The sequence below is a fragment of the Triturus cristatus genome, chromosome 2_2 (genome assembly GCF_964204655.1).
Source record: "Triturus cristatus chromosome 2_2, aTriCri1.1, whole genome shotgun sequence".
NCBI classification, from domain to species: Eukaryota; Metazoa; Chordata; class Amphibia; order Caudata; family Salamandridae; genus Triturus; species Triturus cristatus.
The window spans coordinates 713,226,429-713,251,652 of NC_140582.1; the positions used below are offsets into that span (position 1 = coordinate 713,226,429).

Genomic DNA, 25,224 nt, shown 5'->3' on the forward strand with positions numbered 1-25,224 from the left:
TCCAGATTCCCTCCTGGGCTTGCCGATTTAGAGACTCTTACTTGATCTAGTCATGACTAGGGACTTTGAGTGTAGTGTTACACTACACCTGCTATTGATTTATTTGAAGTCATCTGCGAATTTCCAAATGATTGTTTGATACATTGATGACATTTACTAAAATTATTAATTTGAATTGAAATCTTTAAATGACTGAGAGTCTTGAGCTTCTTAACTGTTTTTTCCTCAGGGATTGTGTTAAAGATAAAATATTCTAAATGTATATAGGAGATATAGTAACAAATAAATTGTTTACGGAACATCAGGTTCTATTATTATTATTCTGTATTGCAGCAGCCAAGTTCTTAGTCTGTGAGATCATGCCTCGTTTGAATTTCTTCAGGAGATTTGGACTTCCTGTCTCCATTCTGTATATTTACAGTATGGTAATAAGAGTCATATATTTGAACCTGTTTACAAATGTATAGAGTGGTTATTCATTCCTGGTCCTCGTTGGGTCGCCAACAATGACACCCTAGGGTCCTCCACTCCTCAATGCAATGAGCAAGATGCATCAGAGGACCAAAGGGAAGGAAAGCAAATAAATAGATTAAAATAATTTGTTGTGCTTTCTTATGGCCCAGTTCAAAGATAGAGAGAAAACGCGGCAACAATAGTAACAAAATCTCAGTCTTGTTAACATTCTCTTCACTGAATAGGTTCACAGTTTGCGTCAGACTGTTTACACTCCTTTGATTTTAGTTTCTGTTGGTGGTGGTGCATGAAAATGACTGCCATGAAAATGCCTGGCCCTTCTGAAGCTGCAGGCTCCTGCCCAAAGAATGTGTTTTCTACCCAGTTCTTTGGCAAACAAACAATATGGTGTCCAAAGGAACAGGATACAACACACAAGAGTCCTACTAGCCACAAGGATAATCTACTAAGGGTAACATCTGGTTTCAGTTCAGTACACCAGAATACCCACTTCAGATGGCATCGAAGATTAGGAAACCATCAGTCACAGTCAAAAGATTCTGATGGTGAGGGTGTACATAGGCACACCAACGATGGGCCACTGATCCACAAGTGACAAAGATAGAGACAATGTATCTTGGAGTAGAGACTTGGGGTTAAAATGTGACTATCTCCAGAACTGCTTATGATAAGATCTTGTCAATGGTTCTGAACTCGGGTTAACCTCCACTTGCTGCTTCTCCACGTCCCCAGGCCAGTGGTTGAAGTCACTGTAATCATACAGACCTATGGAGGCAACTAGAATTTGCATGGGGCACTAAAGTGCAATGAATCAGAGGAGGTTTATGAAAAAAGTGAGCTCGCCTTTACAGCTGCAATGGGTAACTAACTGTCTTCCTGTGACCTGATGGTGCTACATAGCCCAGATGATGATGTTAGATAAGTTCCTTTAAAGCTAGATGGAGAGACCTCATGTCTGGAGCAGACTTTTAGCTTCACTGGCAGGCAGTTTTTCCTATAAGATGCAATTCTGTGTTTTTTCCAGAGGAAGGGAGTACCCACTCCTCACAGTTTGGCCTCAGCAGGATGTCTGTGGGGATCTGGGTCCAAGCTTATTTCCAAAGTGGAAGGGAGATAGCAAAAAAGTGTTGGCAACATCATTTTGCTTTGTAAAAATGTGTTTGAATGAATTCCATGCAAATAATCTAAGTAGAAAATCGAGTAGGATTCAGATCATGGTTTACTTAAGAACCGAATCCCGATCGGTTCTTAAGTAAATCCTGATCTAGGAAATTCAACAAATTTAAAGGAATATTATTTGTGCATTGTAGCTGTAAACTTATAATATTGTTGAAGGCAACCATTATCCTATATATATATCCCCTATATACAATTAAAGCAGATAAAGGAGCCATAGAAAATAGTTTCCAATTGTTTTTCAAACAAATGGGAACTTTGATTGTACATAAATACAATGGACAACAGATTTAACGACAGTGAAAAAAGCTCAAGAATTATGAAACCTATAAAAACATTTTTTTTTTTTGCAAATCTGTTTTTATTGCTTTTTGGGTGTAGTAAAGAAAAATACATGGTCCGGCAGGATACATTACACACAGAAGTACATGAACATATGCAGGTTGCTGATCCGTGTCTGGCCTAGCCAATTGAATATCACCTGCAGTCAAGTAATGTGCCAATCGCAACCCGCCCAGGAGCCGGCTGCAGTTACCTCATCAGTTCTGGTGTTGTCTCTTAAAGAGGGGCAGCAGCCACCATATTCCAGCCACTTAGCCGTACATGCAAACTTATGTCGCCCACACAACTGAGGCGTTGAGAACAGGTGAGTCACTAACAAGTCAAAAGAAAACTCAGAACAATGGCAGCGTGAACAGTTGTACACAGAATGCTCCTCCCCCTGTCCTACCCTCGACCCCCCCCCCACCCCCGGGACCGCCCCACCCCAAACCCCATCCCCATGTGTTCGCAGACGCCCTTATCTGCAGGTCAGGGAAACCTATAAAAACATTTTTTATGTATAAATAGAAATGCATCTTTAAATATGCAATTCAAAGGTCAAAATATTCTGAATTTACAGTGAATATTTTGATAATTGAAAGAGAAGAAGCATTTCATGATATTGCTCTGCCAGGCATAAACAGCAGGTGAATTCTTGGTAATGGGGCAGGGTAACGCAGGGCCATATGAATTGGTAAAAGTCCTGTATTGTCTGTATTTACCAATAAAAACAAATACTGCTCCTGCAGAAATCAAACTGCCGATTAGATTTCGGAAGTAAAATAGCACATGGCCAAATAAATACACATTGAACACAAATTTACACTCGTAGGTTTACAACTATGATTTGGGTACACCCACTCATCGGGAATTATCGGAGATTTCCAGGAGTACTCTAGGGAAGTTGCATGTGTCACTGCTTCTTATAATTAATCACACACATACGTATTTCTCTCACACTGAAAGGTACTTGCTTGTACATTTTTTTGTGGAGGAATGTAAAGCAAAACTACATTTGCCCGAAAATGATTTTCATTTATATCACTACAAAAACAAGTTTAACCCTGGGGGGAAGACCCTTTCCCTATATCGCCACCAATTATGGTGTTGCCTCTCCATTTACATGTCGGAGGGACTTACCCCTTCCCAGGGTATGAATGTGCCTGCCACAAGTTTGTAAATATACATTATCTAGTGGGCAAGTGGGAGGTTCAGGTAAACCCACCCTGAAATGTCAATCATTGTCTTGTGAGATTTACTTACAAACATTTTTTAACCAAACTGTCAAAAGGTTTAGTGCCAGTAAATTTATGAGTACAAACTGAAGTTTTCTGAATGATTGACAAGTATTTGCACTCGTAAATGATGATGTTTGTGAATTTCAGTATGACCTAGGAGAGCAAATGTATTTGAGGATCAGTTCCATGCTTCTTGCTGATGATCAACGTACGGATGTACTGATTACCACCTCAACAACATTCAACTGAATTGCAGCCGTTTAAATATGTTGCACATAAGTGAGCATACCATACGCATCTAATGACTCACCAAAATACAAATTTACAAAATAAAAATTCTTTGAAGTGAGAATATGTAGTTTTCAGTATCTCTGCATATTCATAATGTGTTATAGAGGGCAGAGCTTGCACCAAGATGGCACCGGACCTGTGAATCAGTTCCACCGCCCTTGAGGTACTCCCCAAGCCCCCCAGAAACATCTGTATGTGGAGCAGAGTGGAGGGCGTCCACAGAAAGGAATGGTGGTCCTAAATCCCCCACACCTCAAGAGTTCTAGGAACCAGGGCCACTGGGGAATCGGACGCACATTGTTCGAGATGGTGTCCGAGGCCTAGTCAGTTCCAGGACCCCTTCTTGGGTGACTTCAACGAGCCGTGTCGAGTCATTCCCGCTACGTGTCCCTGGGCCATACATCGTGCATAATCAGTTGACCCTCTTCAGCAGCACAGGCACTGTCCCAGCAGAAGCAGAGGACCCTGGAGGATCAAGGTGAGCCTAGGACTTCCTTCTTCAATTTCAAAATACAACTAGTATACTGCTGTATATCCCTAAGCTAGGCACTTGGGGCAACAGACTCTTTTAAAAGCCCAAATCTCAATGAACAAGTTACTTACCTTTGGTAACGCCTTATCTGGTAGAGACTATATTTAGCCACATATTCCTTACCTTTTGAATTTCCCCAGGTGTCAGAGTGGATCCGGAAGATCTTTCATGAGCAGTTCCCTTGCACGCCCATAGGTGGCTTTGATCAGCTTTGCGTAACTCGGCGGCGGCATCCACGCCGGAAGTGATGTCATGGTACCTATATAGGCGCACCAAGGCACGCTGATGACAGTTTCTTTTCACGACTTTCTACGCCAGTATCACGGAGCCATGAAGAACACTGACCACTGGTGTGTCGAAACTAGGGGTCATCCCTAGCTCTAGAAATCGGTTCACAGTGTGGGGAGGATGGGTGGGTTGGTAAGGAATCTGCGGCTAGATATAGTCTCTACCAGATAAGGCGTTACCGAAGATAGAGACGACTAACCGCAGATTCCTTACCTTCTGTATAAATATCCAAGCAATACCATCCCCGAAGGATGGTCTGCAAACCAATTTTAAATTAAAAAGTCCTGCAGGACGGGACGGACAAAGTGCCCATCCCTGCAGACCTGCCTGTCCAGGCTGTAGTGTTTGGTAAATGTGTGCAAGGAAGATCATATTACTGCCTGACAGATGTTCAAACACTGGAATTCTGCAAGCTAACACAGTGGTCGCAGTTTTGGCTCTGGTGGAATGAGCTCTCAAGCCTTCAGGAGGTTGCTTTTTGGTCAATGCATAGCAGATTCTGATTCAGAGCATGACCCAGCGAGAGATGGTTCGCATGTGCACCACCTGACCCTTCTTTGCACCAGCATAACTCAGAAGGAGTTGGTTGTCCACCCGGAACTCTCATGTGGGGTCAAACTAGAACAACAATTCTCTTTTTAGGTCCAGATGGTGGAGCTGCTTCTCCTCTTTAGAGGGGTGTGGTGGAGCATAGAAGGTGGGCAGGGTGATGGATTTCCCAATATGAAATGGGGTGACCACTTTGGCAGGGTAGACTGAGAGATAAGGAGGCTAAGATGATAAAGCCTGCAGCTCACTCACTCTGCGGGCAGATGTAAGGGCCACAAGGAAGGCTGTTTTTAATGTGATAAGCATGAGGGGACAATTGTGTGGCGGCTTGAAAAGAGCACACATCAAATAAGTCAAAACTTAATTAAGGTCCCACCGAGGCATAATGAATGGGGAGAGGATGTAGCCTTATGGCTAGAGCTGTCGACCTCGAAGTTGGGGAACCCGGTTCAAGTCTCGGCAACAATGCTCAACATCCTGTGATTCTGGGCAAAACACTTAATCTCCCTGTGCCTAACAAAAATGAACGTGTCCTTGTGTAATTAAACTGGTGCTCATGTAAAGCGCTCTGATACCTGATATCTTCAGGTCTAGTTTGCGCTATATAAATCTAAAAACAAAAAGGAAAAAAAATGTGGAAGGAGGGAAGAGGGAAGAGATGAGTTACACCTTTAAGAAGCCTGTGTACAGCAGGGGACTTGAACAACCACAAGAATGTAGAAATGGCAGATAATTAGCCCTTAAAAGTGCCCAGAGCAGAGCTTTGCTGGGCAAGAGAAAGAATGAAAAGCAGAGCTTCCAAAAGAGACACAGAAAGGGGATCAACGGATTTTTCTGCACACAATGCCACAACTTTTTTACAACGGCAGGCATAGGCCGTCTTTGTGGAGGGACGCTTGGCTGCCAAATTGACATTACAGTCTTTGGGAGGAAGGTCAAAAGCTGTAAACTGTTGACGCTCGATCTCAGCGCAAGAAGGTGGAGAGTGAACAGGTTTGGGTGGAGGACCCTCCCCTGCTGCTGCAACAGAAGATCCTCCTGAAGGGCAGTTGATCGGAGGATCGATGGCCATGCTCAGAAGCTCTGGATACCAGACTCTCTGTGCCCAGTCTGGAGCCACAAGGATGACTTTGGCGCGGTCGTTCCTGGTCTTCTTGAGAACTCTGGGCAGCAGTGGTATGGATGGAAAGGCGTATAGGAGGCCTGAACTCTACTAGAGACAAAAAGCGTTTCAGAGCGAAAGCAAACTAAGAAACTCCAGTGCACAAAACTGCCGACATTGAGCGTTCTCGGCAGAGGGGAACAGATCTAACCAAGGCTCTCTCTACTGTTGAAGGAGACCATGTGCCACCTTCGAATGAAGACGCCATTTGTGATCCGCTACTCATCAACGGCTGAGTTCGTCCGCCCTGGCATTCAGTGAACCTGCCAGGTGTTGAACCAATGGGAAATTCCCTGCCGTTCCATCCATGCCCAGAGATGCAAGGCTTCTTGACAAAGGGTCTGTGACCCTACCCTGCCCTGTTTAATGCAGTACCACATAGTGGTGGTGTTGTCCATAAACATCTGCACAAACCTTCCCTTGATGATGGGCAGAAATGCTTTCAATGCCAGCCAGATCGCACGGAACTACAGCATGTTGATATGGAGTCTAGTTTCCGCCAGAGACCAGAGTCCTCTGATCTACACCTTTCCCACATGGCCACCCCATCCCAGGCATGGCGCTTCTGTCACTACTCACGACTGTCAGATCTGGTTTGGGAAGGGATAGGGGTCTGCCGCTGATGCAATCGCAGTTCATAAGCCACCATTGCAGATCTTTCACAGTTCCCTCTGAGATCTGGACCAGGTCAGAGATATTCTCCTGATGCTGCACCTACTGGAACTTCAGGCCCCACGGCAGAGCCCGCATATGCCATCTGGCACGTGTTACCAGCAGGATGCAGGAGTCCATGAGGCCAAGCAGCCTCAGAGTAAGTCTCACCAAAACCCGAGATGGAGGCTGAAATAATGATATCATCGCCTGAAAATACTGGACCCGCTGCTCAGGAGGATAAGCCCCAAACTGAACTGTGTCCAGAACAGCTCTGATGAAAGGGAGCATCTGAGAGGGAGTCAGGTGTGACTTCAGCACATTGATAGTGAACCCTAGCGAGTGCAGAAGGTTCACCATAGTCTGACGATGGAAGGCGACAGCCTGGGGCAAACCCGCCTTCAGCAGTTAGTCTTCAAAGTAGGAGATGACTGGCACCCATGACCTCTGCAGATGAGCACAAACCACCACCAACAACTTGGTGAACACCCGAGGGGCACTGGTATGACCAAAGGGAAGCACGGTGAACTGAAAGTGCTTGTGGCCTACTGTAAACTGCAGATTGCGCCGGTGGGCAAGCAGAACAGAAATATGAAAATAGGCATCCTGCAAGTTCAACGCTACCATTCAGTCTCCTGGGTCCTGGGCAGACAAGACCTGATCCAACATGAGCATTTTGAATTTCTCCTTTTTGAGAAAGAGATTCAGAGTTTGGAGATCGAGGATAGGACGAAGGCCCTTGTCCTTTTTCGAACCATAAAGAAGAGGGAATAACAACCACACCGGAACCCTCTCTATGGCTCCCATGGCCAAGAGAGCTGTGGCCTCCTCATGGAGAAGAGACAGAGGATCCTCCATCAGCCGATCATGAGACTGTGGCATGGGGAAAGGGTAGTCTTGAAGGGGAGGGAGTAGCCCCTTTGGACAATCTGTAAAACCCACCTGTCCAATGTTATGACTGCCAATGGAGCAGGTGATGGTGAATCCTGCTGCCAACTGGGTGCCCATGATGGAAAAGGGGCAGAATAGGAGTGTTTGAAGAAGGTTGTAGTTGGGGGTGGCAGACTGCCCAGGCCGCTGGCCACCTGACTCATGAGGTCTGTGGGTACCGCGCCCTCGTCCACGTAGAGACTGTGAAGCATGCGTGCCGCGATGGCTGAGAAGGAATTGCATGGCTGGCAGCCCCTTCTGTAGCCACGAAAGGTGTGAAAGCCAGATTATGGTGGACATGTGGCCGCAGAAAGGCCTAAGGACTTGGTCGTAGCATGAGAATCTGCCTTGTCTCCGAAGAAAAAGGTGCTATCAAAGGGATTGTCCATAAGGGAAGCTTGGACATCACCTGAAAAGCCAGTCATGGAAACTACTCTGCCAAGCAAGTCGGTCATGTGAAGTTTGCATCGAATAGTGAACTTTGCTACCTCTCTACCATCAGTAGCAGCTTGAGAGAGTAATGCCTGGGCCACCTCCAGGACCTGTGGCAGCACTTGGGCAACTGTTTCCCACTAAGTGTGGGAATAACAGCAAAAAGGCATGTGGTGTTCACTGACTGCAATGCCAGGCAGGTGGAACAAAACATCTTCTTCCCAAATGAGTCCAGCCTCTTGGACTCCCTATCCGGGGGGAGCGGTAGCGAAAGCGCCTTGGGAGGTCGAGGGTTGGACTGACAAGCTCTGAGGAGAAGGGTGTTGCGTGAAGAAGTTTGGGTCCCCAGGTGCAAGGCAATCATCCTATTCATAAGAGCGCCTGTGCTGGGAATGGACCAGGAACCCAAAAGGACATCAGTGAAGGTGTTAATGAATGGTAGTAGGGGTTCAGATGTGAAGATTCCAAGTTGCAGCACCTCCGTCAAGAGATTGGTCTTGACTGCCACAGAGGGCAGCTGAAGGTCAAGGACGTCAGCCTCCCTCTGCACCATCATTGCACAAGAAGCTCCATCCAGCATAGCCATGGAGGGGGAGAAAGCAGACCAGCATCTGGAGTAGTATCCAGGCCGCTGCCCTCACCCAGTTACTCCACACCAGTCCATACTCCGCTCTTCCTCATAGGATTGGTATTCTAAAGGATCCAGTGACCCCTCCCAGTCTTCCCCGAGGATTAGCCAATGAGAATAAAGCTCAGGCTCTTATCTAGAAGGCGAGTCAGTTTCAGGCTACACCCATCAAGCTCCATGTCAGAGTCAGGGATGACAATGGAGATGGCACTGCTGATTGTGCCGGGAACGTCGGCATTGGGACCGACGCTGTGGAAGGTCGAGATGGTACAACTGGTGTCGGCCCGGATCCAGGAACGGATCCTTGCAGCCCCTCCGGGGCCAGAGTCACGGCTCGGCACCAGAAGGGGCCCCCTCCCAACCCTGTGGAGGCCAAAGGCCTGTAGGAGGGGTCGGGTGCCCAAATATGAGCACATAGCCTCATAGAACTCTTTAAGTTGGGTGGTGGATGCTCTGGCTCTCAGAAATTCTGTGAGGCGGAGTCGGCCCAGGCGCAGGTGACAAGGAATGAGTCCTAGTAATCTGGGTCTCCCTCATCTTGTTAGACAAGAAGGTGGTGAAGAGCACTTCGACTTCTTGCTCTTTTTCTTGTGCCCAGAGGACTTCGATTGGGCTGAAGAGAACTTTGGGCTCTGCGAGCGATCCAGGGGCCTTTCTCTTGACCAGGGCGTAACTTTCACAGAGATGTGTGCCGAGCCGTTAGCAGCTTCAGGGACTGCTCCCTCAAAGCTTTCGGAGCCATGGCCCAGAAATCGGGGCTTGACTTGGAGTCATGGTCACGCTCCAAGCACCACAGACAGACAAGGTGTGGGTCCGTCACCGACATCAGTCAGTGACAGGCACGGCAGGGCTTAAAACCTGACTTGCACAACGACATCCTCGACACACTAGAAGGTAAGACCTCAAAAACAGTTGACAAAACATTGATAAAAGTTTGTCAAAAAATGACAGGGGGTAGCTCTTCTCCGGATCAGTGCTGGCTGGTGCAGAAAGTAAAGAACTGACATCTGCGCACCAGGGTGGTGCCTGTATAGGTGCCACGATGTCAATTCTGGCATGGATGACGTCAACAATGGACACAGAGTCAATCAATGCCACCTACCGGCGTGCAGGGTTACTGCTCATAAAAAAACCTTCCGGATCCAGTCTGATGCCTTGGAAAATTCAAAAGATGAGGAATCTGCGGCTAGAAGTCTCTATCAGATGAGGACTTTTATGGAAGAGCTGATTGTTAGGGCTTCCTACAGGGACACGGGCGCAGGCTCCAAAGGAGACAAGGGGCACTAGAGGATCAGCGGAAGTTAGGCCCCCAATGTTACTACTACTTGCTCTGAGCCTACGGCTGCATAACCCCTCGGCTCAGAATCAGACATAAAAGACTATAGAGCAATCCCGTGTGAGCCAAAAACGTAACGAGGGATACCCACTCCATTTCGTAAATGGGCCTCCACTGGGCATGTAATGTTTGCCCCACCCCCAGGAGCCCTTGAGACTGCTGTGATATTGGACACTGGAGAAGGCCTGGAATGCCTCCCTGCTCACTGCGTGATACAGGGGGCAGAGGGGAACCACTCTACGCCTTTCTCGAGAAGTAGAGGAGGCATAGACTGGTTCCCGAAGAGTAGCACGTTAGGCGTTATACGAGGACTGTGCTGGAACACACGTACGGAGGAGTGAAGCTGTTAAAAGAGGATCAAGCGTACCTTGATAGTTGACAGTGTGCCAGTACCAGGGCGATTGAGACCTGATTCTCGCGTGTCACACGGTTAAATTGTAGACCGTGACGTAGATGCCTATTAGTGCCCGGGAGGTTTTACAAGTTGTTCCTTGTACCCATGTCCTGTTGAGGCCCGAATGAAAGGGCTGAAACGCGTCGACAGCTGAAGAATGGAGGAATCCACATATTTAAAAATATTGTGTTAGAAATGGATATACACACTACTGAAAGGGTTTAGAGGTGTAGCTGGTACCTCAAGTGTGAAAGAGGATTACCTCACAGTGGATTACTGTTAATGAGAAAGCAAACACTTTATTGTAAAATTGGGGGGAAACAATTGTCTTTCTGTGATGATTTATGTAATTTTATGGAGAACAATTAAAAAGAAATGAATAAATGTTCCAACCTGGAATAAACAGTGGTATGTGGCTCTTTGAGATGTAGATAAATGAGATGGGACTATGTACCATGAAATAGGAGTAATTTGATGCACCCTATGACTACTTTGAATATATACATCCCTCCATATCACTTGTTGTATAGTGTGAAATGTTCTTGCCTAGATGGAAGAGGGGTATCTGGGAAAATCCCATTGTTTTTGTTCTGTTATTGCAAATTCTGAAACAAACTGAGCAAACTTCTGGAGAGACTGACCAAAAGCTTCATGCTAGAAGTCAGGGGGAGGAATGAGATAATGCACTTAGGCGAGATTGGCAAAATGGATTGCTTCATGAATGACACCCTCTGAGAGATCGGCTTTAGAGGTAGCTGGTGGCGGGATATCATGCCCCCAAGGCGTGAGTTGAAGTAAATGGGAGAATGCCATAATGGATGCCTATAGAATGAGGAACAAGACAGGCTGTCCCCTCTCCTTTTTGCTATCACTCGCCCAGAGAATGTGTAAATACCTGTATTCCGTGGGGTAAGCTTTTCCAGCGCTTTGACAACAGTCAAGCTAACAATGTTTGTGGACTTCATATTGCTCTCCTACCAAATCGCTACCATCTCTCATAAAAGGACTGTACAAGTTCCAAAAAGGGTCTGGCTACAACTTAAATGAGTCCAAACCCAATGCTGGAGTGATGTGGAAGTGATGCTGAAGTGATGCTGCCACTTCAAACTGTAACGCCCTTATGATGGTCAAATACAATGATTTGATACCTGGGCCTAGAACTAGGTAGAATCATGGCAATTACTGAAAGACGCAAACCTTTGTGGACGGGAGGCCTCTATAAAAACAGAACTCAATAGTTGGTGAAACAAACCCCTTTGCTGGCTAAGGCAGGAAGCAGCCCTCAAAATGACCCAACTCCCTAAAATGTTATATAGTATCTAAACACTCCCCGTCCATATCCTGAAAGATTATAGAGAAGACCCCCAACTCAAAAGTATGAACTTTCCATTGCAAAATAAAAACAATAAAGGGTTAGTCAATGGTGATGCATGTTGGGCATTAAATAGAGTGGTATGGGGTAACCCAAATTTTCTGAAATATTACTATGCAGCACACATTTGCTTCTCCCTGGATGACAAAGCTGGTGTATGATTGTCCATACCCTAAGCGGAGACTACCCCTACGAGGTACTACGGACAGAAGCTGTTGAACACTGATCAGTGTTTTCGAAGAATGGCAATGAAAACCGTTTGACCAAATTAAAGATGAATACATGCTCCAGGACCCTGAACACTTTAGGTAATTCCAGTTGCAACACTGGGTCCTTTATCCACATGTAAGAAAGACAGTGACAAGAAACTTCACCCCATTTGAAAAATATCTCCTTTACAATGATAGTGAGAAGAGAGGGATTTCTAGTATATACAAGGTATTAAACAAATTACTGCTAGTTGAGAGACTCCCCTTCCAAAATGTGTGGGAATAAGAGCTTGCTATCAAGATAGATGACGACCAATGGAAGAATATAATAACAGGGGGCTCCCAATGCCGGCCACAGTGGCATTAAAGAAACTCTCCAGAAAATACTATACCGATTGTGCTTCAGCCCTATTAAAATTGAATGCCATGGGACATTCCCAGGGTGCTCAATGCTGGAGGCAATAAGGGGGACTGGGCTATTTCACCCATGTGCTCGGGTCCTGTCTGGAGCTTTGGCCCTTCTGAAAGTCTGTTCTCAAAACAACTGAAGAGGTGATGGGGTCCTAGCTACCAGGTTGCTCCTAGGTCATCCTGCTTGGATCACCCTCTGAAGAAATGGTCCCCGTGTATGTTGGGGAAAAGTAAAATCATGTTCCACCTACTACTAGCAGCAAAGCAATGTATTCTGTCCCTTTGGATTCAACCTGAGTCCTGAGTGGTGAGGTTGGGCCTGGTGGATTCTGGAAATGGAGAAAATAATTTGAAAACTGTTCTGTGAAATGCACAGGAGTTTAGGAAACAATGGGGGATGCTCTTAAATTATTTCCCTAGTGACTTTTGAGAACTACAAAGTCTGTGATGGCTGTCGCCCTACACATTCTAGACGAATCCCAGCTGGAACTGAATTATGCAACTAAAAAGGATTCTTGAAACTGAGATGTGGCCGACTGCCACTTGACAGTTCTCTGACTTGTAATCAATGGGCCCGATTCACAGAACTTAAGACAAAATCCTAAACTTACTACTTTTGGTATTCACAGAAGTTAGGATTTTGTCTTAAGTTTGTCTTAAGACAAACTTAAGACAAACTTAAGACAGACTTAAGACAGACTTAAGACAAACTTAAGACAAACTTAAGACAAACTTAAGACAGACTTAAGACAGACTTAAGACAGATTTAAGTTAGGATTTTGTCTTAAGTTTGTCTTAAGACTGTCTTAAGTCTGTCTTAAGTCTGTCTTAAGTTTGTCTTAAGTTTGTCTTAAGTTTGTCTTAAGTCTGTCTTAAGTCTGTCTTAAGTTTGTCTTAAGTCAAACTTAAGACAAAATCCTAACTTCTGTGAATACCAAAAGTAGTAAGTTTAGGATTTTGTCTTAAGTTAGTTCTGTGAATCGGCCCCAATGTGTTTGCTTTTAACCCGGAGATATGAATTAGTTGGATGAGAGGAGGTTCTGGTGTGGGTAGGGAGACTGATTGGGAGGGGACACTTGGGGAAGCTGTTTACTGTTCATGGTTTTAACTTTGATGAAATACAATAGAAATGTATTCAAACTAGAATGTGTTCAAATGGCGGCTGTGGCGTGTATGATATTTGAAGGCACAATGAAGCATGATTTGTTTGTGGGTGTAAAGATTTGTTGCTTTCATGAGATCAAATAAACATGTGATGGCATTCGAAGAGTCCACGAAAGAACTCATAATCCAAACTAAAGATGCAACTGAGGTCTCACTGTGAGCCTGGTAAGCTTGAGCCAGGTGCGGCGAGGTGCCAAGAATGATCTGCAATTCCAGATTATGTTGAAGAGAGGCCATCTTGATGTTTATGTATTGATATAGAATGCAGTATACAATTGGCTATGTGAGGTTTCATAGTGCTGTACCAGTGATATTCTTTAGTGCGCGAGTAAGACTATTTTGAGCAGGTTTCTGCTATTCTATGGATAAGAACATAAATGAAAAATGGTAAATCACTCTATGTGACCTTTCAACTGATGCAACTCTTATTGTTTCCTGTATTCTCCATGCTACCTTTCAAAGTGGCACAGTTCACTGGGCAACGACGTATGCCTCAATCGATCAATCAATCAACCAGTATTTGTATAGCACACTAATCACCCCAAGGGGTATCCAGGTGATGCCTATTCGAAAGAAATCCCATCTTTGGGTCAACAGCCCCTTAACTGGAGTCCCATTGTGCAGTGGTTTGTAGCTGCAAATCTTGGATATCTTGATTGTTGGGACTTTACACAGGCTGGCTTCTTATCATTAAGGGGCGCTGAGTCAGTGTTAATGGCTATGCTAGATGATATGCATTGGGCTCAAGATGTGAGAGGCACTACAACCTCTGGTATTTTTGGAGCTATCTGCATGATTTAATATCATCAACTAGGCCACTGCCATCATTCAGACTGCATTTCTGGGATCAATGGTATTAGCCTGCAATGGCTCCGTTTGTTCCTTGATTACCTTCCCTCTTTGTTCAACCTTCACCCGTTCATGACAGATTTCCATTTCTTCCTCAGATTTCCATTTTCTTTGAGCCAACATCTTCAGACCCGTTAGACTAGATCATGGAAGCATGCTTTGCCTGGGTTTAACTTTCTACTTCCTACTTCCTGGATAAGTTGCAGCAGATTCAAAATCTTGTGGTCAAGCTTGTCTGTAGTTTAAGGAAATGTTACCACATCCCTAAAGCAAAAAACCTTACAAAAAATTGTTTTTCGTTTGCTATGAATTTCTCATTGCACTTTCTATCACTCTGCCCGCTGTTAGTACAACAGAGACTTCACCATTACCCTTCAAAGAGGACCCTTTGTTCCACACACTAGCACAGTGAGTTCATAATACTCATGGTGACAGACAATAGACTAAGCCCCGTCACTTTGTCTCAGCAGGCTAGGAAAACCCAGCACACCCCAGCCCTCACATCATCACCCATGCACTATGTAGGAACTACATTGACTCGTTAACACAACTGCGAGAGACTGCAGCTATAAATGTACATCGGACTAGCCTATAATACCTTTGTTTGCCTAAGTATGTATCTCAAGATTAAAGCCATTGCCGATGTTTAACTGTATCAAACATGTTAAAAAATCAATTAAAAAAAATTTAAACAAAGAGGAGCCTTTGTTTTCATTCTATACTGTTGATGGTCATATCAGCAAGATTAGACATATAATGGTTCCACAATTTCCATCCATGATTCAAAACTATAAAATACTTCACCACTCCACATCTATTTTATCGATGAAAATCTTCTATCCCGTGTATATGTTATAATAAAAACATGTATTCATTTGAGTAAACCTGAAAGCAAACAGTAAGCTCAAGCTCCAAGAAGTATCGGAATAAATGTGAGATGAGGTAAGATGAGAACCCACCAGTGTACTCTGATGCCAACCTATTATGCCATTTGCCTTTACCCTTCTCAGGGATGCATACTTAATATGTAAACTGTACAAAAGCCAAAGTATTTATTTTTTAGATTCTCTACTTTAAATAGATATAAGCTATTATCAAAACATAATTCTGTATTGCAAACAAGACACTCATCTTACATATAGTACTTTATCTTTTTTTACGTCTCACCTGAGCCAGCGCTTTAGCGCTGCTCTGGCGAGAGCTTTAGAAAGCGGGATTTGGAAGTGCAGACTAGTGGCTTTTCAGGCCTCCAGCTACAGTGCATGTGCGCCGGGCACGCGCACCATTTGTCCGCCTGCGTGATCACTTTCGCGGCTGCTTTGATGTTCTCAGTGAGCCGCGTGGCCACTGAGAACATCAAAGCGGCCGCGAAAGTGCACACCATTTCCCACCCCCTCCCTTATCCCACTTCCTGCTTGTACTCTGTACTGGCTTACTTGGCTTCGTGGGGTAAACACAGTAGTTCCGTGCTGCAGGCAGTGCTTTGCTCCTGCCCTAAGGTGCCAGCTGCAGGTTATTACTGTGAAGGCATCCTTACACCCTGGCCTTACAGCCTGCAGCGGCCCAGTCAGGCTGCTGGCACCGCGACTCTCTCTGATATAATAATAGCTGCTCGCAGGGAAGCCTCGCTCCAATACGTTACTAAATCCCCTCTAAATGTTAATGACAACCCTAGTTCATTGATCAGGGTGGCAGCGTGTTGTGTGAGTGTGGTATGCCTTACCCGCCCAGCTGGCAAGGCTCCTCTGATCTATGGGCATCGAGCCACCTCCAGCCTCATGCTTCTTGCACTGAACTGTTGTCACTGTGCCCATGCCATGAATATAGGAATGTCTGCGCATTGATTTATTTTTAATTACCTCTGGTAGAGCGCGAGACAGTTTCAACCAGAGGGCGTTGACTTGAGCCGATCTAGTGACAGAAAGCTATCATACGAGTTTAGTGACAGCAGGAACATCGATGTGCGCTGCTCACACTGCTCACTTCTCAATGATGGAGAAGTTGCAGCATAACTTCATGCCAGGTGAGTGTTGTAGGGGAAGGGAAATCCTTTAAAGAGTCATTTTCTCTCTGGATTTCCCTTCTCTTTTTCAAACTCAGGAGCAGCAACATTGTCGTGGTGTCACCAGGGCTTTAAGTGGAAATGTTTTCAATATTATATACAAGCCATAGTTGCTGCTTATGTTTTTTTAACCTTGCCTCTGGGGCACACTGCCTCGTGAAAGTGAGGTTAACAGTGTCCCAGATGCACCCAACTGCTGGGCGTGTTTTTGAGGTTTAAGACAGCGTGCCCACAGTGCCCAGGCAGGCATTCCATTGCTATCAACTCGCGGGCACCTGTGACACTGCTGTTCACTTATTGGTACCCTGGTGAACTTCACTGCAGGCCGGTCATTGCAACAACAACAAAAAGTATTTGCAATGCAATAGGTCTCGCATTTGTGAGAGTTTAAGATATTGCCATTGTAAAATGCCTTAAGTTTATCTGTTTTCAAAACCAACACATAAATAACAGGCATTGTCATTAACAATGCCAATAGCTCAAACTCTTACAAATGCGAGACCTATTGCATTGCAAATGCTTGTTTTAAATGTCGAATGTTTAGGCACTTCTATTTCTCTTAATATATGAATTAATCTAAAAAGCAAAATGCTAATTCCGGCTACAGTTTATCGAACATCCATTCATTATGCTCCTTCAGGAAGACCCCCTTTATCGTGGTAAATAATAGTTTGTGGGCAGATTTCTCAATTCAGAGTGTTTACAATACGGAAACCTGAAATGATTACATTATTTTTTTTTCAACAATAATATGGCCTTGAACTCACTGCTAACAAGAAATTGACCAATGTCATCTAGCTAGTCCTGACCTAGGGTTTAACTAGACGTATGCCGTGTCAGGTTAACAAACTCTGCAAGTTCATTATTTATATGATCATCAGCAGTATGTGGCATACCATAACTTCAAGCAGATTGGTTTGAGTGGTTTAAATATTAATGGTGTATATTGGGCATAAGAAAAAGAGGAAGTGTTGCACTACCCTATATTCTACAGTTGTAAAGAGGAGATTTGACCTCCTTTTTGGCCCTCTCATTTAACATCAGCATGTTTACTCTGATTTTTGCAATTGTCATCTTTGCGAGGGAGCCAGCATGACGAAGGACATGAAATGGTCTCTTCCCTGGGGGTTTGAGTGTGCTGTACCATTTAAAAGAAAAAGATTATTCAAGCATAGATCAACTGCCTGCTGACATAATAATCTTACATTATTTCTGTATTTTGTGTAGACTGCTTTATTTTACTATTTTGCATTGTCAGAAGTTCAATCACGTGCCATGAGTTCCTGGCTCTCTCTACATGGAAAGTCTAGGCACAGTGATACCTACTAGCAGAATTAGTTATTTCCATCAGAACCACTGTAAATAGTTACCTTTGTTCCTCATGAACTTGTTCCTCAATATATACAATAGAAAAGCCGACTGGATTGAAACTCTATTGACAAGCACTGTATCCTCAAACTACACTTTAATGCAGAAACTTAATCCTGCATTGTTAAGGGTGCTGCTTCCACAAACAAAACAAAGCTCCCTTCCCAACATGATGTCAAACCATTGTCGAAATCTTCGTTCTGACCAGCATGAATATGGAAAACGTCATCAACCAAAGCATAGACATCATTAGACAGAGGCAACTCCAAACACTCACCCCTACAGAAGTGCCACTGTCTCCCAATTAAACAATACGGCCACTTCCATTTAAAGTTGGGACACAAGAGTCTCTCTGGCTATGCAACACAATGCATTCAAACGGCAACATTCTGCCACACTCCTTGAAAACCCCTGTGTACAGAATACCAGACCATAGTAATTGCAAAGATCCTCCCTTTAAGCTAAATCATTTCATGTCACAAAGCATGCAGCCTGGAGCCTGACCCACAGTCTCAGAGCTATCCCAAACCTACTGCCATTCAACAAAGCACTGACAATCGGATGCTCATGAAGGATGCAGAGCAGAATGTACAAACCCTTCCAGGCCACCAATGAGCCCAAATAATCTCAATCACTCACTTGCCCTTTGTTGCTGGCTGTGGCTACAAGACTTAGATATTAAAAGACCACTGAAAGACTGATACATTTTATATCCATATTTTATAAAGCGTGTTACTTTATCAGACAAGCAAGGAGACCACACTGGAGTATGACGGATGAGCCCAATGATCCCAAATCTTTTGGAACATTAGCTTCTCTTTATATTGCAGATGAGGCAAACCTTTTGAAGGATTATTTGATCACAAATTGCGAAATGTGCAAATTCTGCAGATACACATTCTTTAGGTTATTGTGATAGCAAATAAAGGGGAATATAAGCATCAGATAAAAAGGTATTACTTGTAAAGACAGTACAGTTGATACAAAAGATTAACATGATTGACTCTATTCATTAAGTTTGAAACGGACCCCAAACTTTAAATGATCCAAACTCTTATTAGCAGCTTATTTTGCTTCATTCAATAAAGCTAGTCTTTAAACCAGTTTTTAAATGGCAGAGCACCCATTGCAATATACATCTATTGAATTATACACTAACTGATCAACAGTGAAATACCATCTTATTCTAAATTGTATCATTCATCACCTTGGCTGGACCTGCATTTTTTGTTTTAATCAGTTTATTTGGACCCTGAGGATATTCTATGGTTCTTCTAACATTTTATCTTAGGGACTGCACTTTTAGAGAATTGTCTGTGTTTCTAATCAAACATAATGTTCCATCTAGTAAATATTACTATTCTATGCTTTTTAAGAAAATGTTCAAATTCATACACTGAAAATGCCGCAAGCAATTTTAGGACCACCTCAAAGCTTCGCTTCCCACATCATTGATGACTCTACTAAAGAATGTAATTAAAACTGGTTGTTTTGGGGCATCCATGTTCATGATAAAAATGATCTTCAACTCAATAGGATTTAGTAACAAATGTTATATTCTTTTCACTGAAAATGCAATCCCAGAGTTTTAGGTGTTTTTTAAAATTATTTTATGGAGTACAGACTTGTTGGCCTCCTCTGTACCAATTGCCTTAATCTATGTATGAGTGTATGTCTCGTTAAATTATCAATATATATGTATCATTATCCTATGGGTCTCACAGGGCCTAACCTGTCTGATAGGACCTTGTGCATAGTCTCAGGATCAAAACAAGTTCCTTCCTTGATCTTGCTGACCATTCTGCTCTGCCTAGTTCATTCAAAACATCATTAATAGAAACCAAAAGAACATTTCTATTAAAATTTCATGACCTTCCTTTGTCCCTATTGCAGAAGGAATTTAGCTTAATTATCCCCTTATCTTGACCTCCCTTTCTTGTCCCTGGCCATCTACGTTAATTATTCCGTATTAAAAAATCACTTCCTATCCTATTCCTGGGTTTGACCTTGGGAAAGAGGGATATAGCTAAGGCATGGAAGGCAGACCACGCCCCTTTCTTGGTAGCTTGAAAAAGGAATTAGACCATTGCATGGCGCTTGAGGTCGTGGTGTACGAGGCGAGGCGAGAGGATGCCCCCAGAAACATCCCAAGATCTGGCAAAGGTGAGCAGACTATAGGGGTATTGCTCTGTAGCCTGTGTTCAGTTAACTCTTTTTGCTGAAGAAGAGATTTGATCCTATGGGAATTATAGATGTGGATAAAGGGAGCAATCTTGAACTTTCGTTCATTGAGAATTCTGGTACTGGCTGTTGCGTGATGAGATGGGGTGAGGAAACTTTCTTTGTGTGTTTTATGTTACTGTTTATGATCATTTGGTATGCTTTATTTTTCTTGTATTCACCGGCCTTATCTCAGCAAAATCTAATAAAACTTGTTATGAAAAAAAAATCACCTTCTACAATCGCCTTTCTCCACTTCAGAAGCTCACTCACCACCAACATCTCTATCTGGTCCCTCCACTCTCTCTTAATTTTTTGTCATTTCTCATAACACCCATACTCGCAACTCTGTTTTTCAGCTAACGTAATAGTAGCTGTGCAGCTGGCCCACCATACTTACCATCTCGATTCTTAATGGTTGTCCTTGACTCCTACCACACCTCGTCGGTCTATTTAAACTACTCTTAGCCTCTGACATTTTTCCTGATATTTACATTTCCTGTCACCCTCCGTTTGTGTAGAAATCTCAGGATTCTTCCACCCAGTCTCAATTTTCATGAGAAAATAAGTTACAAGAGAACATTGAATTACCCGCACACATAATAATGACCAAAGATAATGAATCTTTGAGAAAATGCAACCTCTAGTGTAAAGAAGGTATGTTTCAACAATGTGGAAAAACATGAAATTGAAATAAACCATATGTAAATCCATGTGTGTGTGTGTTACATATTTCTTTTGTATTTCTTAGCCATCAATAATGTTCAATGTACCTGAGATTATCAAGAACTGGTAGAAATGCATAAACCTACACATCAGATAATCTATAATAAATTCAATGATTATTTAGCTTGGGCCAAATTTAAATTACTTAGAATTTGTCATTGAGGGAGCTTTGCATTACCTTGTTATGTCAAATTCCTGAAATTATACCATTACACCACTTTGCTAAATTATTCACCATTTGCAGCAAACATGTACCATACAAACGCCATTTGCAGTAAAAATATAGAGCAAATGCATAGGAACAACAGAACTGGAGTAGTTTTTGTTCACTGTGCCTATTTTTTGCACCTTTTTTTATGTAAAATGCTTTCTCGCATTAAAAATTGACACAAGGATGCATTTCACACTAAAATATAGTGATACATGACAAATATGCATTATGTGTATTTCTGCATAATTTGGCTGCAAATGTGCATAATAACATCAAAGCAAATTATGCAAATTTCGCTCACCTCTAAGGATTATTTACCTTTAGCTTGGTACTTTGTATTCATCTGTAAGCTCCACCGGCTGACCAACATCCTATACAACATTTACTCATGAATGCACTCTTGCCTAAGAAGTGGTTAATCTGGGTAAACATGTAATATACGGTTTCAAGTAAAGTTTTATGTAAAATCGTGAGTACTAAATCTTACAGACGTGTGTGTTTATTATAAATGTATTTGATATTATAAAAGTGCAAAAGGAAAGTTATTTTTCAGAATGTGTAACCAGCAGAGTAATAATACACCATTTCCTTGAAGGCATGTGAATCTATGAGCTGGATTGTCAGATTAGAATTTATGTGAACTCGCCCCAAAAAATAAGAGTGGAGGCAATGTAACACATTTGGCATTTCATATCTTGCCCTTAGCATAGAGTGTGGTCAATGTAAGTATTGGAGGTACAGTCACACCCCAGAGGGTAATCAGTAAGCAGATTTCTGAACAGTTTACAGGTACATCATTTACACCCATAATGGGATAATGTTGCTGTTGGTCAAAAGCGTTACAAAAGGAAGGAGTGGTAGAGGGAGAAGAAGCTAGACTAAGAAACCAAACTTGCACACATCTTTTCCATTTTCCTCGCGTGCCATGGGGCCTATTCATATATAACACTGACGACCAAAGTGGCCATTTTATCGAGAGCAAGAGGCCCTTTAAACGTGGCCCGTCAGGATATTTCACTGTTAGTTTAGCCTTGACTCACCAAAGAGTGGCAGCCGGGGCTTGGCGGGATCAGCAGTGGTCACCGGCACTCCTTCCGGAATGTGGTGCTGGAGTGGAGCGAGCTTCATCCCTTTGTCCTTGCCCGAGGATGAGGAAGAGGAGGAGCGTTCGGTGTGCTTGGTGGCTACTGCAGGTGGCACCTCTGGGGGCTCCCCGCCTGCCCTGGAGAATCCACGCAAAGACAAGGTCTCGGGGTCCCCGAGTCGCGACAGTGAGTGCTGGATGGCAGGTAAGCGGGGCAGGCCAGAGCCTGGAGTTTGGGGGAGCTGCTGAGGCATCTTTAACAGCCGCCTGACCCTTTCCTGCTAGACAAACCAAGAGAAGGGGAAAGTAAGCACAGACATTTCACAGTGCAAAAATAGACCAATACATCATGGCTTTCAGTCTGTCAAAGGTATAATGACATAAAGCAATGAAGGTTCAGCTTGACATTTCCATGGGACTGGCTAACTCTTTTGAAGCATCACCAGCCACTGTAAAAAGCTGGACAATGATTGGCTATGCTCCATTGAGGGCCTAAGCAGGGTCAGATCTCCTAAGTGGTTTCACCCAGTGGCTGTGGGAACTCCAACTCAATTCACACCTATCACGTCTTGCCCTTTAAGCGACAGAGCATTCATGTATTTGCACTTTCAGGCATTGATGTGACACACAGTATATTATAAATATAAAGTAAAATATAAAACAAAAATGTAATGACTATGAAATAATAAGTGAGCATCAAAAAGTAAGATGAGATATTCGATGACAGCAGCAAGACAAAACTAAAATATAATAATGCATATATATAGGGATAGTCTTTGTATTTAATAACCAGGTGGTGAATCACTCAAAATCAATAACTGCAAACAGGCGCAGATATATGCCTATCGTTTGCACAGATTTATTTATTTTTTATGATTGAAAAAAATGCAGATGTGTACATTTGCAGAATGGATCATATACTAGCACTCCCAGAGAACTCTTGAGGTCTCTACCCCAGGAGTCACTTATGACAGCGGAAACCGTCCGCCCGTCTGTCAGACGCTTTGCTGCAGGAAGTGCAATCATCAAACGGAAAGATCAGAGAAATCAGAATCACAGATGCAGAGGCTGATCTGCAAAGGTCCTTTGCAGTCACAAAGTCTGGGATTTCAAAGGGTTTGCGATCGCAAAATACATTCTTACAATGTATAAAAGGCCTTTTATGAGTAAGTAAAATGAATTTTGCGGCCCTTCCAAATCACAAACAGTCTGGGACGTGATAGGGGTATCACCTCCTGTTTGCAATGCTTAATTTGTAAAATGAATTGTTCTGGTGCCCAAAACGCTGCTCAGAAGCCCGCAGCTGGCACTATTAATTGTCAGCGTTTGAATGCCCAGCACTGAATCCACCTCAGGCCTCTTTAATCCACTGCCAGACACTCTCTTCCCCTTTATGTAACTCCTGCAGGTCTCTACTTTCTTCAGTTTGTGATTTTTTTCCCTCACTTGATCTAGGGAACTGTCCGATGCGGAAAAATAAGTGCCAGCCCCAAAAACGAGTGCCAATGGTCCCACCAGCAACCACCGGCTCAAATTAAGCACTGCCTATTTGCAAGTCACAATAGTTTGTGACTGCACTTGCAGCTGCAAACCATTGATTACTGATCCTCGAGTTGGAATGGTAACTGATTTGCAAAGGAAAAGTTGTCCGCATAAAGGGGAAGCTGTCCCTATGAGGCAGCTTTCCCTTTAGAAACTGTTCTGAGCACGCTTGGATGGAGCAAGCAGTGGTCTAGGGGATATTTGCATGCCCTCCTTCAGCTCTACCAAGCATGTCAACTATTTTTCTTTTAAGCAGTACCTGTTGCTCTAAGGGATACAGACTAATTTTAATTTTACAAAATCTTGCGGTGCTGGGAATGTGAACAACTGGATGAGGTCTTCTGTCCCTCCCAGACCTCCATCACTGCACGCTCGGCCATTTGTAGAGGGTCATAAATTGTGACTTGCCTCATTGATATTCATGGAGCAAGAGATTTTGCTACACTCCATGAATATACATTTTGTGAGGGAACCAGAGACGTTTTAGGGCATGGACAAACTGGGACAAATTGGGCTCTGGCCCAGGACCCCAGCCTTTTTAGGGGTTTCGCTCCCCGCCCCCCACCCCAATCGAACCTGCTCTGTTCTGCAGAAAGTCTTGCCCTGATGAACTTGAATAATTCTTAAACAGATTGTTTTAAATACCGTTTTCCTTTAATTTATTTTTAATGTGGGTGATGTATGACAGTCTAGTACAGACAATTATTTTTTTCAACACCATTCAACATCTTTAAAAAAGGTTTCTCTTAGGATAAAACAGAACGTCACATATAAGAAGGGGGGGGGGTCACAGAGATTATTTGCAATATTAGAGTGGAAGCACTGCTGATTATAATATTGAGAGCACTGGTCACTATCCTTGAATATTAGATGCAAACACATTTAGAATATGGAACAATGCACTGTCAGTGACCCTGCCAAAGAGGGTATGAAAGAGCTGAAAGTGAATAATAAAATCAAAGCTGTTCCAAACAGGGGCCTACAAATGATGTTTGGCCCAGGGCCCCTGAAATCCTTAAGATGTCCCTGGAGGCAACTGATTAGTACATTACCCACATTGCAAAATGCCGGGCAGGTCGCAAAAATATAGGGGCAGATTTATGAGGTTTTGCCGTAGGGAAGCGCAGCAGGCCTTCCTGCTGCGCTTCCCTACGGCAAAAGAAAAGGGCAGGGATGCGCCGTATCTATAAAATGCGGCGCATTCCTGTCCTTTTCCCCTGCGCCGGCGCACAATGGGCTGCCTGCGCCAACGCAGGCACCTCTACACCATGGTGCAAGGGTGCCTGCGTTGCGGAGATGAATATTTTTGTAAAGGAAGGGAAACCTTTCTGTACAAAAATAATCACAAGAGGTTTTTCCTCTTTGTATGGGTGCTGCAGAATGCAGCACACATAGAAAAAGGAAAAACGAGGAGAAATAAAGATATTTCTCCCCGTTGTGCCTCCCTTATGCCTCCCCTGGGGAGGAGGAAGCTTTTGGCGCTGCCTCAGATTTACGATTTCTCGTAAATCTGGGGCAGTGTCAAAAGGCCATGGATGTTGCTGGGAACGCCCCCACAACACCCATTGCACGCCCCTTTAAGTCAGAACACTGCGTTACAGGGA

The 25,224-nt window shown here is 43.7% G+C and overlaps 1 protein-coding gene across 2 annotated transcripts in view; it reads right to left on the minus strand.

The window, feature by feature from the left end:
• LOC146862687 (EF-hand calcium-binding domain-containing protein 6-like) overlaps nucleotides 1-25,224 on the minus strand; it is a 478,924-nt gene that overhangs the window by 452,407 nt on the left and 1,293 nt on the right. Inside the window, exon 2 of one of the 2 annotated variants that reach the window (XM_085641926.1) lies at nucleotides 22,035-22,356. In XM_085641926.1, the coding sequence (XP_085498052.1) occupies nucleotides 22,035-22,332 (298 nt within the window). In that variant the 5' untranslated portion in view covers nucleotides 22,333-22,356. Of the gene's footprint in view, nucleotides 1-22,034; nucleotides 22,360-25,224 lie in introns of both variants that reach the window. The other variant, XM_085641927.1, reaches the window with a different exon arrangement.